Consider the following 27,723-nt stretch of genomic DNA (forward strand, 5'->3'; position numbering starts at 1 on the left):
TACCTTATCTTTGTCCGTTACGGTTAAGTAGAACGACTCGATCAATTGCATCTTCCGCCGTCTGACTTGCTCGATCCAGCTCGTAGGATTTTCCTTTAAATCTTGAAGAATTATCTCGGCGAGTATGTCCATCTTCTCAAGATCGGATTCAATGGTCACGTAAGACAGACTGCGCGATCCAATCATTTTTGCTATGCTCAAGTGGATCCCTAGGCTGAAGAGAAGAAGAGATGAGTGGGCTATCTAGAACCGTTTCCCTCGCGAGAACTAGATGGAAGCTCAATATCTAATATCGCTCACATGTTCAATCTCGCTTGAGGCAGAGTTTCCTCGAAAGTTTCCCGCCACCTTTGGCCAAATTTAAAAACGGTCCAGTCAGGATTCGATCTTTTCGGCGATTTCAGATACGAGACCAGTTTTTTCGTGTTGGCCACGAGGGAAGTCAAGTTTGATCTCTCGACCGCGACCACTTTGTGGAACGCCATATTGACGACCGTGTACAAAGTATCGTCCACCTGACAACGTTCGATCGTCGAGTTACGTTTCTCAAAAATTATTTCTATCGAATGAAATGACATGTATATATATATATATATATATGTACGATGCTTACTATGCTTTCAAAGTTTCTCAACTCCAAACTTCCATACACGTCCGAGATAAACTTCTTCCCTGTATCGCTGCACAGTAGTTCCTCGATGTATCCAGATTCGTTTTTACCGTCTTTGAAGAGGTCGAAAATTTCGTTCAGCGTCTCCTCCTGACAAAAGAACTCCTCGGGACTCGTGCGCTTAACTTCGTTCACGAATTTCTGGAAAATGGACGCAACAGGCTTTGATCTTACGCGATCTATATATATATATATAAGCGAAATTAGATTCCAAAGATCGAAAGGAAAGGTTAACCTCTAAGAAATTTAATCTGGAGAACGACTTGACGAACGTTCGATAAAAATTTGGATCGACGTTCGTTAACAATTTCTGCACCGTGTCCTTGTGATGTTTCGTGGAGATATCGTAAATTCTGTGCTGAACGTCCTCGTGAACGATGGCAGCTTGGTACAACATTCTGACGATCGAGTTCATAGAGGACAATATGTAGCTCAACGTGGCTAAGACGTTGTCCGATAAAAAATCCCTGAGCCCGTCCAATATCTCGGCCGGACTGCAAAGAAAAATCGTTCGATATTTTTCCAAGGGAAAAAAGTATCGTTTTCGAGGAAGGGAAAAATCTCACAGTTCGATGTCGTCGATGTGACGATCCAAAATCTTTTGCGTCAGTCTGGCGCCATCGTGCAAAATGGCTACGCTCAAATCCAAAATTTGAGTGAGATTCTCGGTGTTGGCCACGTCCAACGCGGATCGAACCGTGTCGGACAAACGTTTCGCTATCGTGAAAAAAGTCTCGGTAGACTCGATGGTTCGATCCTCTGCCATGCCCTTCGCCAGCTCCAATAACTTTTCCAATCTCAAGAACATCGGGCGCACGGTGGACCAATCGCGTTCCTTCGAGAATAACGGATCCAAAACTTGAAGCGATTTATTCACGCTAGAGAATTAGAGATTCGAAAATCGTGTTATCGTTTATCGTTTCCCCTTTGCTCGAGTAAAAAAAAAAAAAAAGAAATTTCGTCGACCTCGAAAAGTTACTCACAAACTCAGATCGATCTCTTTGAACGTGACGTTCTTAAACACCATTATCATCTTCGGCATCCATTGGCGTATCTTCAAGTACGATGGGATATACTTGTTCACGGTGCGAAGATCGAGGATCGTTTCGACCGCTCTCTTCAAATCCTCGAAAAAATCGTAATCCCGAAATTTGGCCATCACTCGGTCAACCATCTCCAACAAGCCGAAGAAATCGAGGTGCTTGGCCAAATTCTCCAGCATATTCGGTATCATGCTCGAGTCGATCTTGCAAAGTATCTTGGAGATCTCCCCGTAGTCCTCGTTGTTCGGCAAAATGAGATACTTCTTTAAACTTTCCGAGGAGCAAATAACCCCGTCGATATTGGACGAACCGAACGCCTCGATCAGCTGAAAATCGTCCCGGCAAACGATCAGTCAACGCTTCGAATCGATCGAATTCTTATAATTCGAGAGACATATTATACTGACGTATATCAATTTTATGGACGAGTCGAACAGTTGGTCGATCAATCCCTCCCGCGCGTACGGCATCTGAAGCCTGAGGAGATCCTTGATTTCCCGTTGGTTGTGGAACAGATCGCCCAATCGAACGCCTCGATCTAGTTTCACACAAATTCGACACAAATTCGATGTAAATTTGGAGAAAATTCGAACGAAAGGTGTTACTCGTGCGTGCGTACCGAACAACGCTTTGATTTCCGGCCTGGTGAGTATCTGCGCCATCGACTTGAGCAGTTGGATGCTGTTCGGCAACGTATCGATCGCGGAAAGAATCGTTTTGTTACCTAGCATGGGCTGCAACTCGACCACCAGTGGGCCTAGACTGATCGTCGAAAATAAATTTTCCAAAGCGTGACAATTTTTTCAGATTGCATCGGGGGAAAGAGAAAAAAATTATTCCTAAGGACTAACGTGGCGTTTTCGTAAGAAGGAACTTCTTCGTATTCCGACAAGGGATCGCACGGGTTTCCAATGCTGCAAACGAAGCTCTGAACGAACGGGAGCAGCCCGTTCTGCGGCATCGACCTAGCAGGAAATTGGCAAGTTGGATAGTATTTCGGATCCACATTGTCGCGAATCGTGTACAGGATCATGAACACTGCCACCGGCCATACGAATACCAGAGCCAGTATGCCCTAAACATCCAAGTTTGCGTTCATGCGTTTTTTAGCCAACGTTTCGTTACTCTGATAATTTCGAACGAGTCTGATTCGCAAGAATACGTAATTACCGGTTGACGTTTTCGGACGATGTAATTCTTCCATAAGAGAAGCCCGATCTGGTCGACCCTCATTTTCGACGCGTGTAGATCTGCAAAAAAAGTAATCACAAGACTACAATTATATTTCGCTTTTTGAAAAGAAGAAAAAAAAAGTCATTGATTAAATAGCTACGATATTCCAATATATATATATTTATTAATCGAAAGTTTCTTTAAATATTTTCGAAGCAAGGAAATTTTCCATTTTATAAATTGTTCTCAAAAAGTTGACGACAACTTTTCAAAACGTAACTTTTCAAACGTCGCTTTTTGAAAAGAAGAAAAAAAAAGTCATTGATTAGGTAAATAGCTACGATATTCCAATAAATATATATTTTTATTAATCGAAAGTTTCTTTGAAGATATTTTCGAAGCAAGGAAATTTTCCATTTTATAAATTGTTCTCAAAAATTATGACAACTTTTTAAAACGTAACGAAGATGGCCACGCATCGACGTTCGACGCGCGATAGAAATTTTATTTCGCGAATCCGATCGTCGTAGGCCGCAATATCCGAAAATATCGCGGTTTTGTCGTCTCTCGCCGCTCTTTCAAAGCGGCAGTACGCGCTTTGTTCGCCGAATAAGAAAAGCGAAATTCGTTGGAACAGCTTTTTCCGGCCGACTTTCGAGGGGGGGGGGAGAAATTTCGAAAACGTCAGGTGGAGAAAGATGGATGACGAGAAGCACTCGTGGAAAAGCGAAGGCTCGATCCATAAATCAAGATTGAAACGAGGGAAACCGATCGTTGATATATAGTCGGAGGGCAGAACAAATATTTGAAGAGCGTAACAAGAGCGTGTGCGCCGATACACCGACAACCGGAAATGCGCTTCACTCTGTCGCGTGCTGCTCCGGGATCCATTGCGGGGAAACGGAACAATGAACCGCGCGGATTGCTTTTCTCCTACCAAGAACCGAGACTCGATCATTCGTACGTGTCCTATCGATAACGATATCGATACACGGACCAAACCTTTATTTCCGCCCCGAGAATAAACGAGTTTTTGTATATGGTCAACTTGAAAAAAAAAAAAAAGGAAAAAAAAACATTTTGACATTTGTGTATTTCTAATTTTTATAATTTACGTTTGTACGTACAAATGGGCGGGATTTAATTTTAAATTCTTTGAAAATTGAAACGAAATAAGTCTTTTTTCCCTTTGATATGACTCAATGATTCTTGAAATCGATCGAATTGCGTTTATTTGACGCAACGATTTTTATACGGTTTGCGTACGGTTCATTGTGCATCATACAGTTTTACAGATACTAGCAGCGCGGAATCGAGATAAAAATGGCTGATTTATTTGTCAATTTTCCTCGAAATTAAGGAGGGGAGAGAAAGAGAGAGAGATAAATAAATCGGCCTATTCCATCGATTTCTCTTCCGTTCGAACGCTCGATTATTCGAGGGCGAATCTCGAGATTAAAGTACGAAAAAGTCGACGACAATCGATTACAAATTTGCGCGAGGATGCTTCTCGATTGTCGACCTCCGAATCAAGTAGCGTACCTTGGACAGGAGGCTCTTCCACTCGTTCCCATACCCATTATTATTCCAATTCGAGATTACGAAGATGCAAAGTAATTATTGATTCGAAAATCAAACGTTTCCGCTCTGTGATTCCGCGTAATCACAGCGCGGATGAATGAATGTTTGCGTAAAGTCTTGGAACCTTCTCGAACGAAGCAGCGGGTGGAAGGAGAGGAAAATTTGAAGAGAAAAGAAAAAAAGAAGAAGGAGAAGGAGAAGAAAAAGAAAAAAAAAAAGGAAAAAACGAGAAAAAAAAAGAAAGAAATCGTCGAGCGACTGAAATAAACGTTTCCGTCGTTGATTTCTCGTGACGTAGAATCGTGCACAAGTTTGAAGCGAAACCAAAGTTCTCCGCATTTCGTGATAGCGCAATAAAAAATATGAATATACATAACGCAGTCGTTAGATAAATTGAATAAAAATTTTCATGACGCTATCTGGCACACTCATGGCCGTGAATTAAATTTTTTACTGTTTCCGTTTGTGCTCCGTTGTTGTGAGTTATAAGTCGTAATCTATTACATACATTCATGATTTATTTCGAGGTTTTTCTCTATTTTCTATTTATTATTTTCTGATTGAAAATAAATCCTTTCCTCCTATTAATAATCCTCCTCGTAACTCTATTGGGGGATCTCTACTGTATCACCTCGTCGCGGCAACGAGCAGATTTTTAACTACCGTTGGAAAATAGGAAGATAAGATTTATCATTCATTCGAAAAGTTATTCAATGGCCTAATTATCCGATCCGCGAAAGATCGAAAGATTAAATGTATCCGATAAAATTCCTCGAGAGAGAAACTACGAGAGAACATCGGTTGGTTTCAATTTCAATTGTGCCAATAAGATGATAATATATGCCAATGGAATACACGAGTCTATTGATCTTTTTTAATAAGTCATTTAATCGAATTAAGCATTCGTCGCATTATATATCAATCTTTGCTTTCATATATTTATACGAGTCTCTCGTCTATCCTAATATTTTTGTTCCTTTTTATCCCGCTAATAAAATAATAATAATAATAATAACAATAATAATAACAATAGTAATAATAATAATAATAATAATAATAATAATAATAATAATAAAGAAACTCGTTCGAAGGAAGCATTCCAGTGGAGAAGGATGGTTTCATTCATTAACGCGTCACAGATTGTGTGCACTTTCACTGCGTTTGTAAATTATGCCAACCAGCTACGCTGCATGAGCGAAACACGCGAGAGAGATCATTTAGAGAGTATTTTTTGCAACGATGATGAAAATGTCTACTGGTATAATAAGAATCTCCGAGAGAGGTTTTCCTTCCCTCAAAGAGTAACGAGAAGAGAAGGAAATCTCATTTCCAAGAGACATTCTTCTGTATATAAAGTTATTATCCTTGTATCCTTGGTAATTATAAAAATCAAAGTTGGTGAAATGGAAAAAACGTACCGTTTCTATCCTCTTTCGTATTATTATCTATAAAGCCAGTAACGTTCTTTTATGCGAACCGCTGCTCCCTCGAGTGACGTTAACCGAAATAAGAAAAGATTTAAAAGTATGAATTACGTGCATGTGTATCTTCTTTTAAACGAGGAAAATCTACAGGCACGCGATTATTATTAATAAACGTTATTCTCTTCCGATTCTCTCCCCTTCCCTCTTCCTTCTCGAACACCAACTTGACAACCCGACATTTGCCTCGTGTGACGTAATTTCAATTTGAAAATCATTGCTGGCAACTTCATCGATACTTTGTTATCAACATCTTCTCATCATCATTAACAATTACGTACGGAATGGAACGAGAAAACAGTGATTATTTTTTGCGATACCTCGAAATTAGCGCAAAATTAAAATTAAATTCTCCGTACGTAATAATAATTATAAATGTATCGTACGCAATTTGCGAGAAGAAGAGGAAAATCTTCGATTAATGAATTCGAATCGCTATTGATCGTTTTGATCATCGTTTAGTCATCGATCGCGATAACGAATTGACGCGAATTCACACAAGAACGACACTCCTGTTGGAAAATGTGAACAGATTAGAGGCAGAGTGTAGCCGGTCGAACAAGTTTCCCGATTCCCATTACCATGCGTAGACCAATGCGAAGATGGGCAGAGGAGGAAGGGAAAAAAATCTCAAAAAGATCGTTTATATTTCTTTCCACGTTCAGTCGTAACGAGGATGAGCGGATTTTTTGAAAATTTTGTATCCGGTCGAAAGAAGGAAAGAGGCAAAGATCGGATCGAAAGATAATGGTGGAATAATTTGTCGATTTCTCTCTTTCCTCGGAATAAATAAAATTCTGATCGCGTGTGAACGCGTGTGAAATACCAACAAGGTTAGTTGCGTTAGTTAACGCGGACAAGGATCGAATCGGAAGCGAGAAATATCGAAGATACGATAAATACTCGCGAAATGTTCGAAAGATAGGGAGGGGGAAGAAAATAGGAGGGGGGATTTTTGCGAAGAGAGAGAACACGTTTCGTGGACGCGGCATGAAAACAAACCGTTCAGCCAGACCTCGTCCGACCGTTTTGAATTTCAATCCGATGTTTTGCATTTCACGTTATGGCGCGTAATTCATGAACGAAGGCGAATCAGGGTCCCGAGGTTCGGGACGTATAAACAATACGGACACCTAGCGCAACAATACGAATCGCGGTTTTCCTACTTACGTTTTCCCACTCGATAAATCGTCCCCCCTCCCGAATCGATGGATCGACGGTTGCCTCGTGGAACAAAGGCGGACGCTACACGGTTGTAATAATATCACTCGAGCTTCATCGATCTGACGGAATCGCGAACACGTGAAACCGCAGTCACCAACACCGCGCGTCGCGACCGTAAGCGAGTACGTCGAGCAATCGTCGTCGAACGCGGGAAAAAGAAAAGGAGGAGGAGGAAGAAGAAAAAGAAAAGAAAATAAGGCGAGAGAACGTCGTTTGACCGATCACGATCGCTTCTCGCTCGATCGAGACGAGCAACTTGGCGAAATGTTGCGTCAAGGACGGACGGTGGTCGTCAGTCACGTCGAGAGGAGACGAGTCTCGACACCCCGAAGGTGTCTCATTACGATTCGTGCGACTTATGCGGAGGAAAGGGAGAAAGGAAGGAGATGTTGTGCACCAGTTTCGGCTGAATTTCGTCCCGTCTCGAGCTCGAGGCTTGCCTCGAATGAAAACGCGCACCAGACGAAAGGGAACTCGTCCCGACCTGTTCTCTCCCGATCCACCGATCTTTCTCGCTCTCGCTATCGCTCGCCTCGCGAAAGAGAAACACACCGGCTCGCGTTTATGCACACTTGTACGACGGTCGGAGGCCGACTGTTGCCACCACCGTGATCCACGACCACGTGGACCTCACCAATGCCTCAACATCCGCTCGTGAATATGTATTTATAGGCTTGTACACAGCGACGCGATTGTACGCGTGTGTTTCTCACCCGGGAATGGTCCCCCCTTCGACTTTGTCCGTTCTTCCTCTTCCTTTTCTCTTCCTTCCCTCTTCCTTTTCCAATTTCGGACCCGACCTTTCGCTCGAATAAAACCGATCGGCCGCGTTCGAGCGCGCCGGATAATTCCTTTCTGAATTCCCTCTATTATTTTTCCCACCCAACTTTTCCGCTCCTCCTCCTCCTCCTCTTTCTTTTAATTTCGCGCGTCCACCCTTGGACGAGAGATATAATCTGATCGAGATCTTTACGGACGAACACGGTCCATCGATATCGTGATCGATCCGATCCTTTTGAAGGAGCGAAGGAAAAGAGGGGATGGAAGTAGCCACGATGGAAATTTTGAAAGATACGATCGATGATTTGATTGATATATTCTCGAAACACTGTGCGGGATCCACGCTGTGGGAGTTGCGTACGAGGCAACTCGAAGTTGAGGAAATTCTTCGAATGATAGAAATTGAAATTGAAATTCTTCGACACTTACCTTGACACGATGCGTAAAGGTTCGATTATTCCGAAATTCTCACATTTGAAATTAACGTAATGTCACGATACCCATAATAATTCCATTTAAAATTCAAACGAATAACTTTTATTTTTCGGCGCAATTATCGAGAAACTATTATTCGAATTCGCGACGATGAATTCGTATTCAAACCGTATCGCGATTGAATAAGTATCGCGTAAATATTTTAATACGCAATTTAAATTAAGATTTCCTCGTGTATTTCTACGAATAGCGTTGTAAATTCTTATAAATCGATGATATTTATATAATTAGACGATAGTTGGTGATATTTAACCGTCGAATTTGTATATAGGAAATAAATATATATTGATCGAGGCTTGAGACAAACAGGTCGATCGGTTGATCCCGTTGTATTGAAATATTCGAGCGAAGCCAATCGCGCGCGACGAGTTATCATTGTCATTATCGAAACTCATCCTCTCGTCGATCGTGCGATTGTTTCAATTATTAATTAGTATCAATTAACGTTATTCGAGAATATTATTAAAATAAACGAATGCGAAATGGCGAAATTATCGAGCTATTTGTTATTCGAGAGGATGAAAAACACGCGAATTGAAATTTATGCATTATCATGAAAATAAATATTTTGTGCGATACAGGAAACAGTTTTTTTTTTTCTTCTTCTTCTTCTTCTTCTTCTACCTTGACAAATAATGTATTGTATCCTGAGAGATGCGTATTTAGAATTAGAGAGGATGCTATGACGAGATATGCAATTATCATCGTACAACTTAGGAACGCGATAAAAACGATTCCAAGTATTGAAATCAAATCCCTTGTACACTCTGCAAAACTTTATGAATACATATTCGATTACCTGTATAATAAACAGTTCTATTTTAATTATCGATAAAATAATTATAGATAATGAAAATCTATCCAAAATATATCCAAAAGATTGAAAATTTTTACGAAACGAAGAAAACAATTTAACGAAACGTATAATATGAAAAACGAGGATAAATTATTCTTGAAACTCGATCAATTGAAATTCCTTAAAATTCGAATTTCATCTAATTCTAATCTGCAATTCTAACTATTATATCCACGCTCGAGGTTGTTATATGTAAATTTCACGATTGAAGTTAATTATTTCCTCCTCGATGAAAAAGCACAAATAAATTATTGTTAAAGATAAATCGCAAGAATCGAAAACTTTTAATAAAATGATAAACGAGTCGTTCGAGATGATGATGCTAAGTACTTAGCATCCGAGTCTTTTTTGTCCTTGAAAGAATCTCTCCTCTTTCCTTTCATATTTATCACGATATTTTCCAGTTACCAATTATATCTCAGAATATTGCAATGGACGTTGTACAATCGCGTACGTACGAAAAGCCGACTTCTTTTCATTAAAGGCGAACAACTGTGGACGAAAAACTCTGTAAACCAGTTCTAGAAAATGATTCAAGAGAATCTTTTCTTTCCTCGAGAGCAATTGGTGAAAAGGGAAAAGCATCGATCGATGGAAAAATATATAAAGAGAAAACGAATTAAAAACGTTATTCGGGCAAAGATTTAAAAGCGTTCCGAGTAATCGAAAGTGTTTTTGCCTTCAGATCGGTTCAGGTAGGCAAAGATAATTTTAAGGAGAATAGAAAAAGAGAGAGAGAGAGAAATAAGCAAACGTATTTCGATGTTCTCGCAGCTTGAAGAGAAATAAACGGCTCAAAGACGAGTCTTTCGGTTCGTAAATAAATCTGCCTTTCGATGGAACAGTTTAACAGTACCTGGAAGAGAAACCGAACACGCTAGATGCATCTCTTTTCTTTTTTTTTTTTAAATTCTAAAGAACTAAGAGCATCCTGGCCGAGGGGGGAAGAAATACTTTTTCTTCTTCTCTCCTATCCTTTATCAACCACCAGGTGGTAATCCTATTAAAGGACACGGGGGGGGAGAATAGCGAATAGCCAACGTAACCAACGAGTCGAAAATCCCATCTGCCTGTATTTTTTTTTAAGCCTAGACCGAATCTAAATATATGAAACGTTTGGTATTTAAAAAACGAGCCAAAAAGCGCGAACCTGTCCGACCAGGGCTCGGTCTCCGCGTCTTATTTCGTGGAAATCGAGAATGCCGGGCTGCGTATGCGTTGCGTATTATATCGACCTGGTATCGGATGATGCGGCTACGTCAGAAAATAAAGAAGTGATTACGTGAATACACGTGGGAGAGAATCCAATAGGAAAAAGAGAGGAGCGAACGATCTGTTTTTATCACTTATAATGTAATCGAGGGTTATCTTAAATAAGTGGATATATAATAAGAATATCGATTATGATAAATACACGAAATGCAGAGATAAAGAAATTAGAAAAACCTTGGTACATTTGCGGAGGACGGAAAATGCGATGAAGAAGGAAGCGATTATTTACATTAATTAATTTACATTTCGCGCAATCATGTTGTTTTTCCATACAATTTCTAATAATATGAGAAGAAAATACAGAATATATTGATTATACGAGGCTATTAAGCGTATTGCGTCGTTGAAATTTAGATGGAAACGATACGATCTCTGTCGATGGCTCTTTCAAATGAAATTGATGCGTTCGCAGGAAATCTCGAGCTCGTTTCTATCGCTTTCTTCAAAAGTAGCAATCGAATACAAGAAATTTTTGACGAAACGCGAGAGTCTCGATTTACGGTATTGTGGAATCAGACGTAGACATTGCTGGAGAATCAGCAAGAACGTTGATTCGCGCCTATTTTTGGAGAAAGAAACGAAAAAAAAAAAAAATATGAAAAATATTCCATTGTCATCCGTTATATCATGCGTGAAGTTAGTTTTCAAATATGTTAGAAGGCGAATATGTTAGAAAAGCGTTAACTAGGAAAGCTATCGACACGTAAGAAGCATTAATTCGTGCAAATTGCTATTTATAAATAATGTATGCCGTATCGAGATCGGTATAAGGAGAAAAAAGAAGGCACGATTGAATAAGAAATGAAAAAAGAAAATAAGAAAAGTATTCGTTTCACGATTAAATTCAATGTCAACCATTACGCGCCAAGATTACGTGAATTAATTCAAATTTGACATCTTCGTGTAAATATTTCTTTTTTTTTTTTTTTTTGATGATTCAACGGATTTTCCTTATTTCTTCCTTCCCTTCTCGTAATATCGGATAATAATTTCGCGGAACTTAAAACTTCAAAACCGATCTTTTTTCTACTTAGATTAACTATTAAGTGGGATGAAAATGAAACGTTTGGAATAATAATCGAGTGGATGGATACCATTCTCACTGATTACGAAATTATATAGAAGATTCTGATTAAACGTTTACAATTTGTAAATTCGTTGTGTAAATATGTCCAGAGCAAACAGGACATCTCGTTTCATAATGAACACGTGTGTGTGTGAACGGGCAAAGGATACAACGTCCTTGATGATGTTGCCTCGACGACAACGATGAAGAACAGAAACTTCTTTATCGATCATTGCTCCTTGGATATCTACGTATCGCTCGCGGGAATGAATGTCTAATCCGTATCGCTACGAATCACGAGCCGAAAAAAAAATAACAATGCAAAAAAATGATACAAAAGAGGGCATATTAATCAGTGTGCAAGTTATCTACCCTTCCGGGAAGCATCTATCTGAGTGATATGCACTATATACTGACAACAGTGAAACGAAAAATTCGCTCGAGCGTTACTGCACGTTAATTACGAATAATGCACTGTTATTCGAAGGATTAGGTATTTTTTTCTTTCTTCTCCGTTTCGTCAAAGGAAGATGCGAGAGAAAATCTTTAATGACATTGGTAAATATAAATATTATAGATTTTTCCCTATAATTTCAGAGTTATAATATAAAATAAAAATTTAGCGATAGAAACCAATACGATATATTCGATATAAGGATATATATATATATTTTTTTTTTTGAAAGAAATAACTTGTTGAAATAAATAAATTATTGAAATATCTAAAGCATTAAGATCTTTTACATTGTATCCTCTTGTAAAATTTCGTATCGTTTCTTTCCAAACTTCACTATTTGAATATGGATATGGATTCACATTCGCGACTTTCTAGAAAGAGAATATTCATAAAATTGTTCGTAACTCCTAAACTTATTGCGACATTTATTTTAGTAGGAATGGAATAAATTCATGGTAGCAGTCGTACAACGAATATTCGCAACAGTATAGGGATCACATTTTTGTCTTCTAAGAATATATTGAGAGAGTGAATTTGATTGTCTTTTGATCCTTATCTTTTCGTCGGAAGTTTGAAATTCTCCAAGTATATCGCTTTGTGACACGATAAAAGCAAGGGAAATAAAGAAAGAAAGAAAAATGAATAAAGGTTAATAGATTTTTTTATCTTCTTAGATTTTTGTCGGTGCGATAGATTTTCAGCACAAACACCTCGAGCTTTCAAACTTGTGGAATCATATTTAAATGTAGCGACTTCTTGCCTTTATTAGGTGTCGTAAAAAGTACATTGAATGCTTAAGAAACTTCGTCTCGATATCACATAATGCTTTATCCGTATGTATCCGTAGGAAAGACGAATCGCATCAACCTCTTTTCGCATTTAATCGATCGTTTGATCAAACGCGTTCGTCCATAGTAATACCATCGATAAGAATACGTGAATCATGTAAATGTAAAATACGTATATTTCCTTTCCTTGTTTAAACATTTAAAGGATCAAATTTGCACCGATGAAATTCTTTTGTCCAATTATGCGTTATGATAATAATAAATTTAAGAAATTTACAGATATTATCAACTCTCTGTTGTCTTATTTTTTGTGCATTTTCCAAATAATGGTGAAAACATTTTTGGATAACATTATTGGATAAAATAACGTAAGATGAGGAAAATTTTATATGTATATGCATGAAGTTTCTTTTTCTCTTTAAACGCTTATATAGAACAGAAATAAATCACTTACACAATTTTCTTCATTCACTTGATTTCACGAAGTTGGAAAAATTTCGCATCGATGCTTGAGAAAAAGAGAAATCAATTGAATAGTGTTTCTGTAGATCTTTCGGATATCATCTGTCGGAATCATCTGTCGCGTATTTCCTCGTAACAAGAGATAGTATGCCTAAACAAAAATTAATATTAATTATTGCGCAAAGAAATAAGATTGATTTTAGAAAATTTTTTTAAATATTAATTAATTGATTATCTGTCCAAAACGATAAAATTGTTATCCTCATTCATACGACACATTGGAATGTTAATCAAAGAAATTAAAAATAATTAGAAATTTGAATTTAAAATAATTCGATCGAATGGAAATATCGAATATCTTAATCACTTTTAAATATCTCTTCGATAAGTGCTTTTAATTTTAATGTATCAATTTCGGGATATCAAACCCAACATTAAATCCAATCACATGTGCAATTATAAGAGTATCATGACTTGGTGAACTGATATTTCGAAAGAAAGTATAGAATGGTTTTCAACATATTTTACTTTCTGCAAGAGTAAATAAATCTTAGATGTTTTATTTTCTTAAATACTAGTTGTTTTATATTTTCGTATAAAGTAAATTTAATATATCATAATATGCAAAGTTCAGAATCTCTCTATATAATGAGTAAAAAAAACTTACGATACGATATCTATTTTTCCATTCCTATTGTACACTTCTTTCCATATAATATTATATGTGTAAAATAACAATAAATTTCAATAATAATTTCAAACTCATTAAAATCAGTGAATTGGCATAAAACAATAAATTCGAAAAGTATCTTTTTTTTTGTACGAAAGATGTATAATTCTATTTTTACTTCTAAGTACTTATTACGAAATGCTAGTTCTTGCTGAAACGGAATTTAAAGTGTTGCATCATATGATTCAAGCTAACTAGATAAACAAATCTGTTATGTATTTTTCTTTTTCTGTTTATTCCTTGTTGTGTATTTTTCTTTTTCTGTTTATTCTGTTGATGATAGTTTTTATTTTATTCGGAAAATTACAAAAAATGTATCGTAAAATTATGACAATTATGTTTAAATAAACAAATAAATTAATGAAATTAAAAACATGAAATTAAACATTTGATTATTGTTACAATAATGTAGAATTTAAAAGAGAACTTTTTTCATAAAAAAGAAATTATATTTGTATATATTTATTATATAACGACTTGATAATTATCTTATATATCATAAATGCATTATAAATTTTCGATATTCGATCGTAGCTTATTTTAATGTATCGATAAAGTTAATTTAATTTCTTGGATATAGATTATCGCATACTTAAAAATATTTAATGTTATCACAAAACACCAAAAATCATTAAACTGAATTTATTTTAACAAAATGATTGATTCACAATTTTTAATTGTGTCCTAGTTTTCGTTTTAAAATATAAATATGAAATTTTATGCATGTTTATTTATTTTAGTAAAATAAAATAAAAAATTATATATTATAAATATCAAAGTAATTATTTTTATATATTAAAAAAATATATTAAAAATGTTACACCTATTGCATTATTTTTACTATGTCAATGAATTTTATATCAATAATAGATATAATCGTGCATAATTTCGAGAGCATTTCTGACATAAAATAATTGTGTAAATGATCACAAGGGTCAGCATTACGCAATGCATTTGCGAACATGAAAACGGTCGATATTATGATCATGATTGTATACATTAATGAGATAACAAATGAAAAAATAAAATATTTAAAAAAATTAAACATCACATAACAATATTTTAATAATCTTCAGAATTATTATTTCAGGAAAATATTTAATCATTTTTATTAATTTTATTAAACATATAAATAATACGAATATAATAATTTATTTTTAATTCAAAATTTGACGATCAATTGTACTACTTGCGACATCTTTCATCTTCATTACGCATCTATGATCTATGACTAAAAGATATAACGATTTTATCACTATCTATTTTATCGACAGATAAAAAATGATGCAAGGAAAAAGAAAATGGAAGAAATAAATAGAAGATTGATCAAGTATATATACTTGTTACAACTGATATTATTATTTATATCTATCTTTCTTATATAATATCGTATAAATAAATATTGTAATGTTAAAAATATTATTATGCTCGGATTTTAAACTTTGTCCTAATACATTGATTAAAAAATATCATTTCCACGACATCTATTAATTTCGCATTAGATTAATAATTTAAAAAAAATTAAATAGCATTTATAATTTTTGTTTCAAATAATGATATAACAATGAAAATTTAATCTTTCAAAAGATCTTATCTTGAGATAAATTTCATTCAATTCATTTACAAAATCACTAAAATCAATTTAATTATCATTCGTGATAATTAAATAAAAAAAAACATACTTATCAAGATAAAACCTTATATATCATTCAACAATCATTCGAAAATTGATATTCTGTAATTAGAAAAATAAAAGTACATATAATATTGAATCGAATTATCGACTGAAAAATTTTATAACTTCAATTTCTAGGCGATTAAATTATATAAAATCCAAGTAAAATTATGTAATAAAAATCATCAGATTCTTTTTAATTGCTCTGTTAAAAAACCATATAAAGAAAACATAATCATCAATCGTTCATTCATATGTCTCTCAGTCTTAGAAATATAAGAGGGATAGTTTCGCAAGTCGCGCCGATCATTCTGTTTTCAGTAGTGTCTCAACCACCTCGCTAACAACATGTATCTCTTTTTGTTATTCGTTTAAATAAATGACATTTATTGAAATGCAGAAAATGTTATCTTGAAAAAGAGTTTATCTATTGTGAACAATTAGTGCTATAATTCACTGCAATATTTATTTATTGTTCTGTGTAATAATTTTAATTAAAAAATAATATACTAATTTAATTTAAATTGGAAATACGTTTTATTTTCAAAAAAGTACAAAAATTGGAAAAATATGGCTTGTCCCTTATCGGATGGTATTGCGTAAGTAATCATTTAAAAATATTTTCTTGTTTATCAAAATCTATATAATTCTTGATAACAGTATATTCAAATGATAAAATTTTTTATTTGTTTTAAAATTATTTTTTTTTATTTGAAAATAGATAAAATTAATCGTTATATATATTTATTTTATATATATTTTAAATTATATAATTTTTATTGATAATGATTTAAATGAATTGTAATGATTTATTCTTAGGGAAGATCATGATCAAGAGAACGATCAATTGGCTGAAGGTATGCTATATGGTGAATACCTTCGGTTGGATAAAATTTTAACCGCACAAAGGTTACTGAGCGCTGAATATAACAAAGAAGTGCATGATGAACATCTTTTTATCGTCACTCATCAGGGTAAAAATTTTTATCATTAAAAATTTATAACAGACAATAAACATAAATCATATTATGTAATAGAGATTGAATCATCTTTTTCAATTTATTTCTATTACTAATGTAGTTTTAATATATTATTCATTTATTGTTTGAAATAAAAAAATATAATTTGATAAAATTATTGGTTGATCAATTATGTTTTCTCCTATTTTCATAGCATACGAACTTTGGTTCAAACAAATTATCTACGAATTAGATTCAGTCAGAGCACTCTTTAACTCCGAACCAAGCAACCGTGGCATTTTGAATGGTACTTCTAACTGTCATACTTCCATTCAGAAAAACAGAATCTCCGAAGTTCTAGACGAATCAAGAACTCTAGAAATTTTAAAAAGGTTGAATCGCATCGTTCTCATTTTAAAAGTAAGCAAAATTAAAATTTCGTTCTTAAAATAACTATATTACGTAAATTTTATAATAAAAAAAAAAAAATGAGTAAAGAATGTACGATAAACGAAAAAAATAATGGTAAGTAATTTTCCCGCGTAAAGAGAACGCAGTAATCACTCAGTAATCCTATGCTCTAGAAAAAAAGGCCGCTGACCAGTGATCATATGTTGACAATGACAGTGATAGAAAAAAATGTGAACGACCTTTAATCTCAAGCCAATTAGAATATTGAAATTTATGACAAGCGTACTTCATCCGCTTTAATCAAATTTCGAATATCACTGAAATCTTACGTTACATTTTTTCTATAACAAATAAAATATAATTAAATAAAATCTATTATTAAAAAAAAATTCAATATTTTTAAAATATCATAATGTACAATTCACCATATTTAAAGAAACATTATTTGCATTGGACTTTTAATTTTTAATCTATTAATAAATTTTTAATCTATCAAATAATCTTTATTTACTAAAAAACAGAATGATGAAAAAAAATATTAAAAATTAATTTGTTAATCTTTTATTTTTTGTAAAAGATTTATTTATTTTAAAAAACTTCTTTAAAACTTTTTATTGTTTATTTTTCATAATTTATAATAAAAAATATTTTTACATACATTGTCAAATAGGTCAAGGCATTATTTAGCAATGCGACACTTATTCATTATTATTATTTTTCTTTTTCTTATCGAAATAAGAAAAATTGTGAGAACTACAAAAATAATAGTGAGATCTAAGTAATTTAATATTGCTGGATGATATGTGACACCTTGTACCAACATATGTAGATGAGTTAGGTAACAAGCTCAATGGCACTCTTTCCATGCCACAGAATCCAGGTGTGGTCGTCATGTTCTCTTCTCTTGTTCTATTAAAAAAATCCTGTAGCAGGATTTAATAAATCTTAAATAAGTAGAATTTAATGCAACAATTTTATTTTTTTATTTTTTTATGTCAATCGTATAAAAATTATATTTTTTATTAAAAATTAAAACAAAATATTTAACTTACCAAAATAAAAATTTAAACTTACAATTATGATAAAATTTTTATTCACTTTTGATCTCTTTTTTTTTTAAATCACATTAATATTTAAAGAATTAGAAAAAAATGATTAATTCTACATTACGCGTTAGCGATTATTTCTTCCCTATGTTGTAAAGCATGAGTGTGGCAACCATATAAATGCAAATGCGGTTCTCCTTAGACTTCGTAAAATCGATTTACTGTCTATATATAAAGACAATAATAAAACTTAAAGGATATAATTTAATGAAAAATGATGATGAAGATACGAATATTAACATTTCTTTATTGAAAAGTTAAATAATTTAAATTAATACATTTACTTATATTTTTCAGTTATTAGTGGACCAAGTGACAATTTTGGAAACTATGACACCGTTGGATTTTATGGCATTCAGAGATTATCTATGTCCAGCCTCAGGTTTTCAGTCGCTACAATTTCGTTTATTAGAGAATAAATTAGGTGTAAAACAAGAGCATAGAGTTAAGTATAATCAAAATTATACCAAAGTGTTCGGAAGAGACCCAAAAGCTATTGAGGCGATTAAACGTTCAGAAGAAGAACCTAGTCTCAGTTGTCTTGTTCAAAAATGGTTAGCAAGAACACCAGGTCTTGAAACTCACAATTTCGATTTTTGGGAAAAATATAAAAGATCTGTAGAAAATCTGCTCGACGAACAAGAACAACTTGCTCGAGTAATTGTGTTTTTCAAAAATTTTGAATATACGAATAATTTTATTAAAAAATTGTTAATGTTTCTTATTATTTTCACAGAAATATACAAAGGAGCAACTCAGAAATTATCATTTAGCAAATGTACATTCTCGAAAAGCAGTATTCGAAACGATCTTCAATGAATCTCTTCATAATGCACTTGTATCTCGAGGAGAAAGAAGATTCGCGTATGCTGCTCTTCAAGGAGCAGTATTAATCACATTATACCGAGATGAACCAAGATTTAGTCAACCTCATCAAATTTTGAACGCATTAATGGACATTGATTCTTTAATTACTAAATGGAGATGTAAAAAAAGAAAAATTTATTTAATCGATTTAAAAAATTTTCAAATGTATTATTATATGAATAATTTGTTTCTTTATTCATTAGATAATCATGTTTTAATGGTTCAAAGAATGATTGGATCTCAACAACTCGGAACCGGAGGATCTTCAGGATATCAATATTTAAAATCAACTTTAAGGTTAAAGAAATATATCATATATTTATAAAAAATGTTATAACATTATTATAATAGACATATTTCATCAATAATTTCGATTTTTCATCAATAGTGACAGGTACAAAGTATTTTTGGATTTATTCAATCTATCCACATTTTTAATACCTCGTCATATGATTCCACCATTAACGAAAGAAATGAAATCAATGTTGTCTGTTTCCTGCAATGGTTGGAATTCAGATGATAGTTAAAACAATTTTAAATGTAAAATGGATATAAAAAGAAATGATGATTATAATTTGATAATACCTTAAATATCAGAATACGTAAGTATTAAGATAATAATAGAAATATCGAAGGCATAAGAATAGTGTCGACAATAAATCTTTATTTTATTTTATTATAGTATATTATTAAAATATTTATAAAAAAAATATGTAAATGACTGTATAGAGATAAATATACAGTACAATATTAAAGTAAATATTCTCAATTGTATAACAAATATTGGAATTATAATTTAATATATATATTATTATTATTATTAATATTATTGTCATTTCTTATCTCGATTAAAGAACACATTTATAAATTTATATACATTTTAAAATTGATATAAATATTTCTTCAAGTATTTTCATTTATATTAATGAATTATAAAAATATCTTAAAAAGTATCCAATGATGAAACTTGATTTGCTATGCCTATTAACAAAAAAAATATTTGATATAAAAAAAGATAAACTTCTAAAATATATAAGTACAAATTAAAAAATCTATACCGCATAAATTATTGCCTATTCCTATGTACATATAGCCTTTATCTCCGAAATTTGATCCCCATGAATTTTTTATAATATAATGTGGTACGGCAACTGATTTATCATATCCTATTATTTGTACAGCATGATTCAGATTATCAAAAGAACCATCACAATGATATTGTATTACTCCACCTAAATAGTTTTGCCAGGATAAAGCATTTACTGCTGCCGCTACTGGTCCATGAGTGGCCAGTGCTATCAATAACTCATCCTCTGCATCTACGAAACTAAAATCCGTTAAACCTTTAATCTTCTTAACGGCAAATATAGCAGACAATAGATAGACCATTTTCAATATTGATGAATAAATAAGTTAAAAATTTGTAGAAATTTTAATTTAATTTAAATTTTTAATATAATTTAATTTCAAACAATTAGATTAATGAAAAAAAGTTTAAGATTTTTATTTTTCGTATAAATTCAATAATATTAATGCATATGATGATATAAGAATATTAATAATTAACTTATATAAAAAAATCTTTAAATAATTACATTAGATATCATTCTTTTATTAATTGAATATTTAATACTTAAAAATAATCCATCATTTAAAACTATCAATATCATATAATTATAAGTAACATAATTTTTTTACCTGTCACACGTAAAATCTTGTATTTTTATACCAAATGTTTTATCTGTCATTCTATAAAAACAATATATATTACTTAATCATGATCTTACACATATTATTATTCGAATATAATTGTTGCGATATATTTACTTTTCAAGTTTACATGTACTCGTCATTCCTACAAGCGGATAAATAGATTCTTGAAGTATCTGAACTTTTGATACTAATAACCACGAGAGCAAACTGCATATATCTCCGCCTTCACATCCAAAATTACTATTTTTCGCACAATCAATCATCTAATCAATCAAAGAAATTAAAAAACGAATAAATATTATCTATTATAATATATATATATATATTATCTAACGAATAAATATTTTCTATTTTTTATTAAATTTTAAAATATATGTGAAATACTTCCTACTTCTTGTATGCTCAAAGAATGTAGAGTGCCATTTTTTATTGCAAACATTGATTCAATAACTTCAATAGTACTAAAAGCCCAACAAGCACCACAAGATCCTTGACTACGTACTGGAGTTATTACTCCTTTATCTCTCCAATCGAATCTTGAAGGTATACTAATTGATCTTTTCATTCGATCGGTAGATACCTGATGCTTGCGATGATACGATGCATTCATGTGTTTTTCTCCTAACAAATTATTTATTTATTTCTAATAAATATTTATGTTGTTTTATTTATTCATGTAAATATAATGAAATTAATTACAATCTTTTTAAAATAATAAAATACATAAAAACATTTTAATTTATAAAAATTTAAAAAAGTCAAATAGCCATCTTTTTTCAGAAGATTCTATTTCTTACCTCTTATTGGTAAGTCAGGTAAGAGAGTATGTAGCAAAAATTCGTCTTCCGACATATCAGAAAATTCAGTGAGTCCATAATAAGCACTTTCTTGTGACGATCGGAGACTATTCATTCTTTCTATATGTTGTAACGATCTCTGCAAAAATAAAAATAATATTTGTAAATATATTAGAATTATATAAAAGAAATTAATTATTTTTTTATGTAATTTCACAAAAAATAATTCATAATATTTTATATTGTATATTTAATATTGTATATATGTTTTATTATGAGTATTATAGAAATTTCAATTTCTTGATAATTATCTTTAAATTTCATAATCAATTATCAATTGTGTAAATATATCGAATTATATCATTGAAATATATATTATATTATCAAAACAAGCTATATATTATATCTTAACTAATATCATATGATTTCGAAATATATTTTGGAAAATAGAATAAATAAAAATAAAAACGAAGAATATATATAAGAACGCGGGAAATTTTTAAAACTATTATCTGTCAACAAGAATGAAATTTTTAAAAATAAAAATATATAGTGTGAAATTGAATTGTTTATGTAATATTTTTATGAATAGAGATTTTCCATGGCTTACCTGAAAGTGTTTAAATCTTTCTTCATATTCTGATGGATTATTTCTGTAAGATTTATTATAACGAATAACATAATTTTGAAAAAGTTTAATATCTTCATTATTATCTGGATCCACCTTAATTGGTATTGCCAAAAAACACAAACTTACAACCAATATTGTAAATGCTATTGTTTTCCACTCCATATCAAGAATAAGACATAATTCCGAAGCACAGTAAAGCAACAAATGCATACACAAGTGTATCTTCATTTCATGACTCAATAAAATATACATATATAATAATCATATAAAGATGTATTACGATATGCATGTGTGTTTTGATAGCACCAGGGACGTAAGAAGTAAATCTAATTAGTCTTGTAATAACGATCAATATTTTTCATATTTTTCAAATAAAAAAAGTTATATTATAATAAATATAATACATAGATTTTCATAATATTTATTTATTATCTTATAACATTTTTAAATCGATTTTTATTAAATTTAAATTATTATTTTATTTTTTTTTTTATATATATACATTAAAATTAAACAAATATATCTGTTTTCTTATGTATAAAATAGATACACATCAGGTGTATATATCGGTATAAAGGTTATCTAATAATAAATTTATCATTTAATGATTTGCATATTTATTTAAAAATAATTACATATTCTAAAGAATACACTTCAATATTTCATTGTATTATGAATGTGTGTATGTGTATGTGTAATACATATTTCAAATATCTAGTGCTTTTTCTAACTTTTAGACTTACGAATCTAGTAACATATTAATTTTAAGATTAATTTTCATATTTTTTCATTTAAAAAATATTAACTATTTTTATAAAAAAGTAGTGTAAATAATCAATATTTTTAAGTAATATCTTTTTATCATAAATATTTATTTAACACTAATATGATGCTACATACAAACATCATTTCCGCTTCCAGTTGAGTCTTTTGGATTTTCGATGCCTTTTGTATCGTTAGCATAAAACATGGATAACCGTTCTATTTCAAAGAAGAGAAAGGTTTGTGAATTTCTATAATTTATAATTAATATTTTATAAAAATATGATATCGATTATAATAATTGAAGATATATAAGAAGTATTTTATTATAAAATAGGCATGAATGACATGTGAAAGTTATAGATGACATGGATACTTTCAGCTGTTTTTCTTTGATTTGATATAATCATAATCTTTATATTATAAATATATTTTAAATATCTTATTTTTATAAGTATTGAAATATATTATACTTATTATTAGATTAGATTAAACAAGTTAGATTAATAAAGTTATGTTTTACGTTATATAAATTTGTTTATATCAACAAATTTTAAGGTTAGTTTGCAATCTTTTAAAACTGTACAGTGAATAATAATTAATGAATAATTTTATTTTTTAGTTTGTTGGAGATGGAGTTTTTAAAGCTGAATTAAATGAGTTTTTAACTCGTGAATTGTCAGAAGATGGATATTCGGGAGTAGAAGTACGTGTCACTCCCCATCGTACAGAAATTATCTTGCTGGCAACTCATACGCAAAGTGTTCTTGGAGAAAAAGGTCGTAGGATTCGAGAATTAACTTCTGTCGTACAAAAACGATTTAATTTCAAAGAAACACAAAATATTGAATTATATGCCGAAAAAGTAGCAACACGTGGTCTTTGTGCGATTGCTCAAGCAGAATCTCTACGTTTTAAATTAATTGGAGGTCTTGCTGTACGAAGGTATAAATCATATTATTATCTGGTAAATTTTGTATATTATTTTTGTACAATTGCAGAGCTTGTTATGGAGTACTTCGTTTTATTATGGAATCAGGAGCAAAAGGTTGTGAAGTAGTTGTTAGTGGTAAATTACGTGGACAAAGAGCAAAATCAATGAAATTTGTTGATGGATTGATGATTCATTCTGGAGAACCAACTAATGAGTATGTTAATACTGCAACTCGTCATGTACTTCTTCGACAAGGTATGTTCAATAAATCAATGAAAAATAATCAAAAATAAAAATAATTTTTAATTTAAATTAATGTTTTGTATTAGGTGTACTTGGTATCAAAGTAAAAATCATGCTCCCATATGATCCTCATGGCAAGACAGGTCCTAAAAAACCTCTTCCAGATTCTGTTTCAATTGTTGAGCCAAAAGATGAAGTTTTTCCTTCGCAACCAACATCTGAAGTAAAAGCATCAAAGGATTTACCACAACCAATACCACTTGCAGTGTAATTTATATAAAAGTGAAAATAAACTTTTAAAAGAAATATTTTATTTTTTTTTATATTTATTTGATTTATTTTGATGAAAATATTTTATTTTCTTTTTAATATAATAACAACGTAAAGAAAGAAATACAGTAAGAACATTCTCTTTTATAAATGCAACATAACAAAAAGAAATTAATTTTTATATATGTTTATGAAAATTTTACAATTGAATTTAAATTTAATTTAGTATTTAGCACGATTTGTAAATGACATTCATTACTGATAGAATTATCTTAAAATGTTTTTCAAGACTAGCTAGGACTAAGGTAATACTTAACTAAATACTATTTTACTAAAAGCTTTATGGAATAATCCATATTTATATTATATAATAGAAAATTTGTATTGTTTATATAATATTAATCTGCATTAAATTTTTCCCGAAAAAAATAAGATCGATATAAACGATAATTAAATATTTTAAAACATATCTTAATAAGTAAAATACAATATATATTGATCAATATTTTCATATTTCTTGTACATAATGTAGAGTTAATTTATGATATTGAATAATAAGAAAATAGAAATATTGAAATTCAAAAAATTAAGAAATATGAATATGGAATCTATAAAATCTATATAGAATAAATTTTAAAGAAATTCATTATAACAAACACATTTTACTATATATTTACTGAAATTCTATATGAAATTCTTTAGAATCATATAATTAAAATCTTATTGTAAATATTATGTACGATAAAATATTAAAATTTTAGTTATATATTATATTTATATGCATTTTAATGTTTAGTAAATAAATTCTAAATCTAATTTATTAATAAATTGTATGAAACAATTTCAAAAATGTTATTATTTACTGCATTCAAAAATGAGTACAAATATTAATGAAAATTTCAGAAAATTATGTTTGTCATTTGTGTTCATTTTGAGATAACAGATCATAAGTTTGTAGTTTACATTTGCACTCATTTTGTCATTTTATTATATGAAATTATTATTATATGGACCCTAAACCCTAGAAAATTTGTTTTGATAATTTAATACATCTTTTTAAAATGAAAAGTTACTGACGAAGAGGAGCCATTTGTTGTGTAAGTGACAGTAAACCTTCAATTATTTGTCGTATTATAATTGGCACTGTTGGTTTTCTTGAGACAGAACTTAAACCATTTCTAATTTCATAAAAAACATTGCGAGTGAATGGATTTCTTTGTGATGCAAGACGGAATTTTAAAAATTGGAAGTAAATAAATGGTGTTAATAAACTAGCACGGCCCCTGTAAAATATTATTTTTGCAAATTAATTTAAAAAAATTTAAATTTAAAAAACTAATATATATATATGTGATACATACGTAAATACAAGAAGAACTGTGAATGGCAAAATAATTATTTCAAATAATCCACACAATCGTAAAATATTTCGTGATTGAAATTCTATTAATGATATTAAAAGACGTGCTCCCCACCAACTATTTTGTCCTAAACACTGATGTAAAAAATATAATAAGTATAATAAGTATAATAAGTATAATAAATATAATTATTATAATTGCCACACATCATACTATATATATAATTAAATATAATTAAATAAGATATAATTAAATAAGATGACACAGCATTACAAAACAAAATTTTTTTACTTACATCAAGCAATGTGAGAGAATCACTAGCAAAATGCATTAATGCAAATAAAAATATAGGAGTTAACACCACTAATTAATAATATTTAAGAAAAATAATCTTAAGTTATTATAAATGTAAAAAAATTTTCCTGTATCAAAAATTATTTTATTTTTCTATTTATTATATTAAAAAGGATACATGTAACAGGAGCTGTATAAAGAAATATTAAAGAATATAATAAATAATGACAAGAATCTTCAACAAATAAACGTTCTAAAAATTGCCTATTAAGTTGAACATGTGGTACTCTTTGATGAAGACGTAATGCACTAGTAGCTGCATTATTCATTAATATTTTATAATAAATATTATAAGGATTGCTGAAATATAAAATATGAAGTTTAATTTTTCAATTTATAAAACAAAAATTTAAAATAACATACCCAAATATTTGAATAATATAACCAATAGTAAATATAATAGTGAAAAGTCTTGTAACCCATAATGCGGCTTTAATCTTATTGTCAATGATATGTTGCCTCAAAGCACCCCAACCTTTTTCCATGTGCATTGAATTACTTGATGCTGTATCTGCCATTCTATATATTAAAAATAAATTTATATTTTCAATTTGAAAATATTTGCGCAAAATTTTTTTAAAATATCTTTTTTCCATTTTTTTCACATTTAAAATATTCATATATATTACAAAAATATTTAAATATATTGCTATTTCAAAAAAAATTTTTCAGAAATATATGATAAATGTAAATCATGTCCTATTTTCTAAAGCGAAAGCAGTTAATACAAGCAATAAATGAGAAATTATACTAATAAAATATTTTAAACATAATTAAACTCTCATTATTTTTAAAAAACTCTCATTATTTTCAATACTATGAAAAAAATTTATACAAATTTATATTATTGAAACTTATACTTAAAAAATATAAATAAAAGTTTATGTTTTTAAAAAATATTTAACATAATTTTTTATTATACATAAAAATTCTATTTGCATTGAATCAATGAATAATTTCAAGATTTAAACGAACTTACTTTATATGATGTTAAACAGTTGTTTATTTAATAAAAATCTCAATTCTTACAAACACTCACACGAATTTATATTATAAATTATAACAAATATAACGTAAAGTATTTTATAAGTAAATTCACTACCTACAGATCTATAATTTTCACAGGTATCTTAATAAATATTCTGAGTTTCGACTTTAAGATTTTTAATTTCTCTACTAGATGGTGTACATGATTCGTTGCCTGACGTACTCTATTGGCATTTCATTGAATTATAAAACTGTTTTAATAAAAACTAATACGTCATTTACATAAATGATTTTAATTTTAATTATAATAATTTTTCATTGATGCAATCATTATATATATGACATTCAGATATTTATTTTATATATTATAAATATCTATTATATATATTTTTATTAAATATTTATTATATCTTTTAAATATATTTTTTTATTTGAAAAATGATGTTATAAATTTAAAAATATTTATAAAATAAAATTAAATAAAATTATATATTAAGAAACATTTAAAAATTTATTAAGAAACAATTAAAAATGAATTTTTTGATGCATTTATAATATATTTATCATATTGCTAA

General features: G+C 30.4%; 5 protein-coding genes across 7 annotated transcripts in view; 2 read left to right on the forward strand and 3 right to left on the reverse strand.

Annotated features, from left to right (window-relative positions):
* The window catches only part of LOC122719914 (glucosylceramide transporter ABCA12-like), a 30,272-nt gene extending 22,486 nt beyond the window's left edge, over positions 1-7,786 (reverse strand). For all 3 annotated transcript variants that reach the window (XM_043946184.1, XM_043946195.1, XM_043946175.1), the window contains exons 1-11: positions 7,119-7,786; positions 2,884-2,963; positions 2,565-2,788; positions 2,333-2,475; positions 2,121-2,251; positions 1,654-2,039; positions 1,237-1,548; positions 906-1,164; positions 614-811; positions 301-515; positions 4-214 (exon numbers count right to left, since the gene is read on the reverse strand). In XM_043946184.1, the coding sequence (XP_043802119.1) occupies positions 4-214; positions 301-515; positions 614-811; positions 906-1,164; positions 1,237-1,548; positions 1,654-2,039; positions 2,121-2,251; positions 2,333-2,475; positions 2,565-2,788; positions 2,884-2,946 (2,142 nt within the window). In that variant the 5' untranslated portion in view covers positions 2,947-2,963; positions 7,119-7,786. The remainder of the gene's footprint in view (positions 1-3; positions 215-300; positions 516-613; positions 812-905; positions 1,165-1,236; positions 1,549-1,653; positions 2,040-2,120; positions 2,252-2,332; positions 2,476-2,564; positions 2,789-2,883; positions 2,964-7,118) is intronic.
* An 8,237-nt stretch (positions 7,787-16,023) lies between these two features.
* LOC122720124 (tryptophan 2,3-dioxygenase) lies at positions 16,024-19,761 on the forward strand. Its single transcript, XM_043946616.1, has 7 exons — positions 16,024-16,352; positions 16,573-16,727; positions 16,927-17,132; positions 18,527-18,886; positions 18,966-19,215; positions 19,300-19,393; positions 19,485-19,761. Exons 1-7 carry the CDS (start codon positions 16,324-16,326, stop codon positions 19,621-19,623), a joined length of 1,233 nt encoding a protein of 410 aa, XP_043802551.1. The 5' UTR covers positions 16,024-16,323; the 3' UTR covers positions 19,624-19,761.
* A 175-nt stretch (positions 19,762-19,936) lies between these two features.
* LOC122720125 (cathepsin O-like) lies at positions 19,937-22,465 on the reverse strand. Its single transcript, XM_043946617.1, has 7 exons — positions 22,217-22,465; positions 21,607-21,745; positions 21,201-21,430; positions 20,924-21,072; positions 20,795-20,845; positions 20,155-20,423; positions 19,937-20,077 (listed from the first exon to the last, which is right to left on the reverse strand). The coding sequence occupies exons 1-7, from the start codon at positions 22,463-22,465 to the stop codon at positions 20,040-20,042; spliced, it is 1,125 nt and encodes a 374-aa protein (XP_043802552.1). The 3' UTR covers positions 19,937-20,039.
* Positions 22,466-23,131: 666 nt separating this feature from the next.
* Positions 23,132-24,482, forward strand: LOC122720048 (40S ribosomal protein S3). Its single transcript, XM_043946475.1, has 4 exons — positions 23,132-23,238; positions 23,622-23,944; positions 24,001-24,188; positions 24,263-24,482. Exons 1-4 carry the CDS (start codon positions 23,206-23,208, stop codon positions 24,445-24,447), a joined length of 729 nt encoding a protein of 242 aa, XP_043802410.1. The 5' UTR covers positions 23,132-23,205; the 3' UTR covers positions 24,448-24,482.
* Positions 24,483-25,230: 748 nt separating this feature from the next.
* On the reverse strand, positions 25,231-27,339 carry LOC122719025 (Krueppel homolog 2). Its single transcript, XM_043944529.1, has 6 exons — positions 27,141-27,339; positions 26,525-26,680; positions 26,280-26,461; positions 26,103-26,170; positions 25,808-25,941; positions 25,231-25,729 (listed from the first exon to the last, which is right to left on the reverse strand). Exons 2-6 carry the CDS (start codon positions 26,677-26,679, stop codon positions 25,516-25,518), a joined length of 753 nt encoding a protein of 250 aa, XP_043800464.1. The 5' UTR covers position 26,680; positions 27,141-27,339; the 3' UTR covers positions 25,231-25,515.
* Between the last annotated feature and the right edge of the window lie 384 nt (positions 27,340-27,723).

This window comes from Apis laboriosa, unplaced genomic scaffold, assembly GCF_014066325.1.
Source record: "Apis laboriosa isolate Shangri-la unplaced genomic scaffold, ASM1406632v1 scaffold11_cov152, whole genome shotgun sequence".
NCBI classification, from domain to species: domain Eukaryota; kingdom Metazoa; phylum Arthropoda; class Insecta; order Hymenoptera; family Apidae; genus Apis; species Apis laboriosa.

What these genes read in the sequence shown, in the direction of transcription:
- LOC122720124 (XM_043946616.1), top strand. Translation starts at nt 16,324, where the DNA reads ATGGCTTGTCCCTTATCGGATGGTATTGC. An exon ending in AACAAGAACAACTTGCTCGA is followed by an intron (nt 18,887 to 18,965) that starts GTAATTGTGTTT and finishes TTATTTTCACAG; the next exon opens with AAATATACAAAGGAGCAACT. An exon ending in TTTAATTACTAAATGGAGAT is followed by an intron (nt 19,216 to 19,299) that starts GTAAAAAAAGAA and finishes TTTATTCATTAG; the next exon opens with ATAATCATGTTTTAATGGTT.
- LOC122720125 (XM_043946617.1), bottom strand. Translation starts at nt 22,465, where the DNA reads ATGAAGATACACTTGTGTATGCATTTGTTGCTTTACTGTGCTTCGGAA. An exon ending in ACCTGACTTACCAATAAGAG is followed by an intron (nt 21,431 to 21,606) that starts GTAAGAAATAGA and finishes ATAATTTGTTAG; the next exon opens with GAGAAAAACACATGAATGCA. An exon ending in CAAGATTTTACGTGTGACAG is followed by an intron (nt 20,424 to 20,794) that starts GTAAAAAAATTA and finishes AACGGATTTTAG; the next exon opens with TTTCGTAGATGCAGAGGATG.
- LOC122720048 (XM_043946475.1), top strand. Translation starts at nt 23,206, where the DNA reads ATGGATAACCGTTCTATTTCAAAGAAGAGAAAG. An exon ending in GGAGGTCTTGCTGTACGAAG is followed by an intron (nt 23,945 to 24,000) that starts GTATAAATCATA and finishes GTACAATTGCAG; the next exon opens with AGCTTGTTATGGAGTACTTC. An exon ending in TCATGTACTTCTTCGACAAG is followed by an intron (nt 24,189 to 24,262) that starts GTATGTTCAATA and finishes GTTTTGTATTAG; the next exon opens with GTGTACTTGGTATCAAAGTA.
- LOC122719025 (XM_043944529.1), bottom strand. Translation starts at nt 26,679, where the DNA reads ATGGCAGATACAGCATCAAGTAATTCAATGCACATGGAAAAAGGTTGG. An exon ending in TATATTATTCAAATATTTGG is followed by an intron (nt 26,462 to 26,524) that starts GTATGTTATTTT and finishes TTTATATTTCAG; the next exon opens with CAATCCTTATAATATTTATT. An exon ending in TTATACAGCTCCTGTTACAT is followed by an intron (nt 26,171 to 26,279) that starts GTATCCTTTTTA and finishes ATTATTAATTAG; the next exon opens with TGGTGTTAACTCCTATATTT.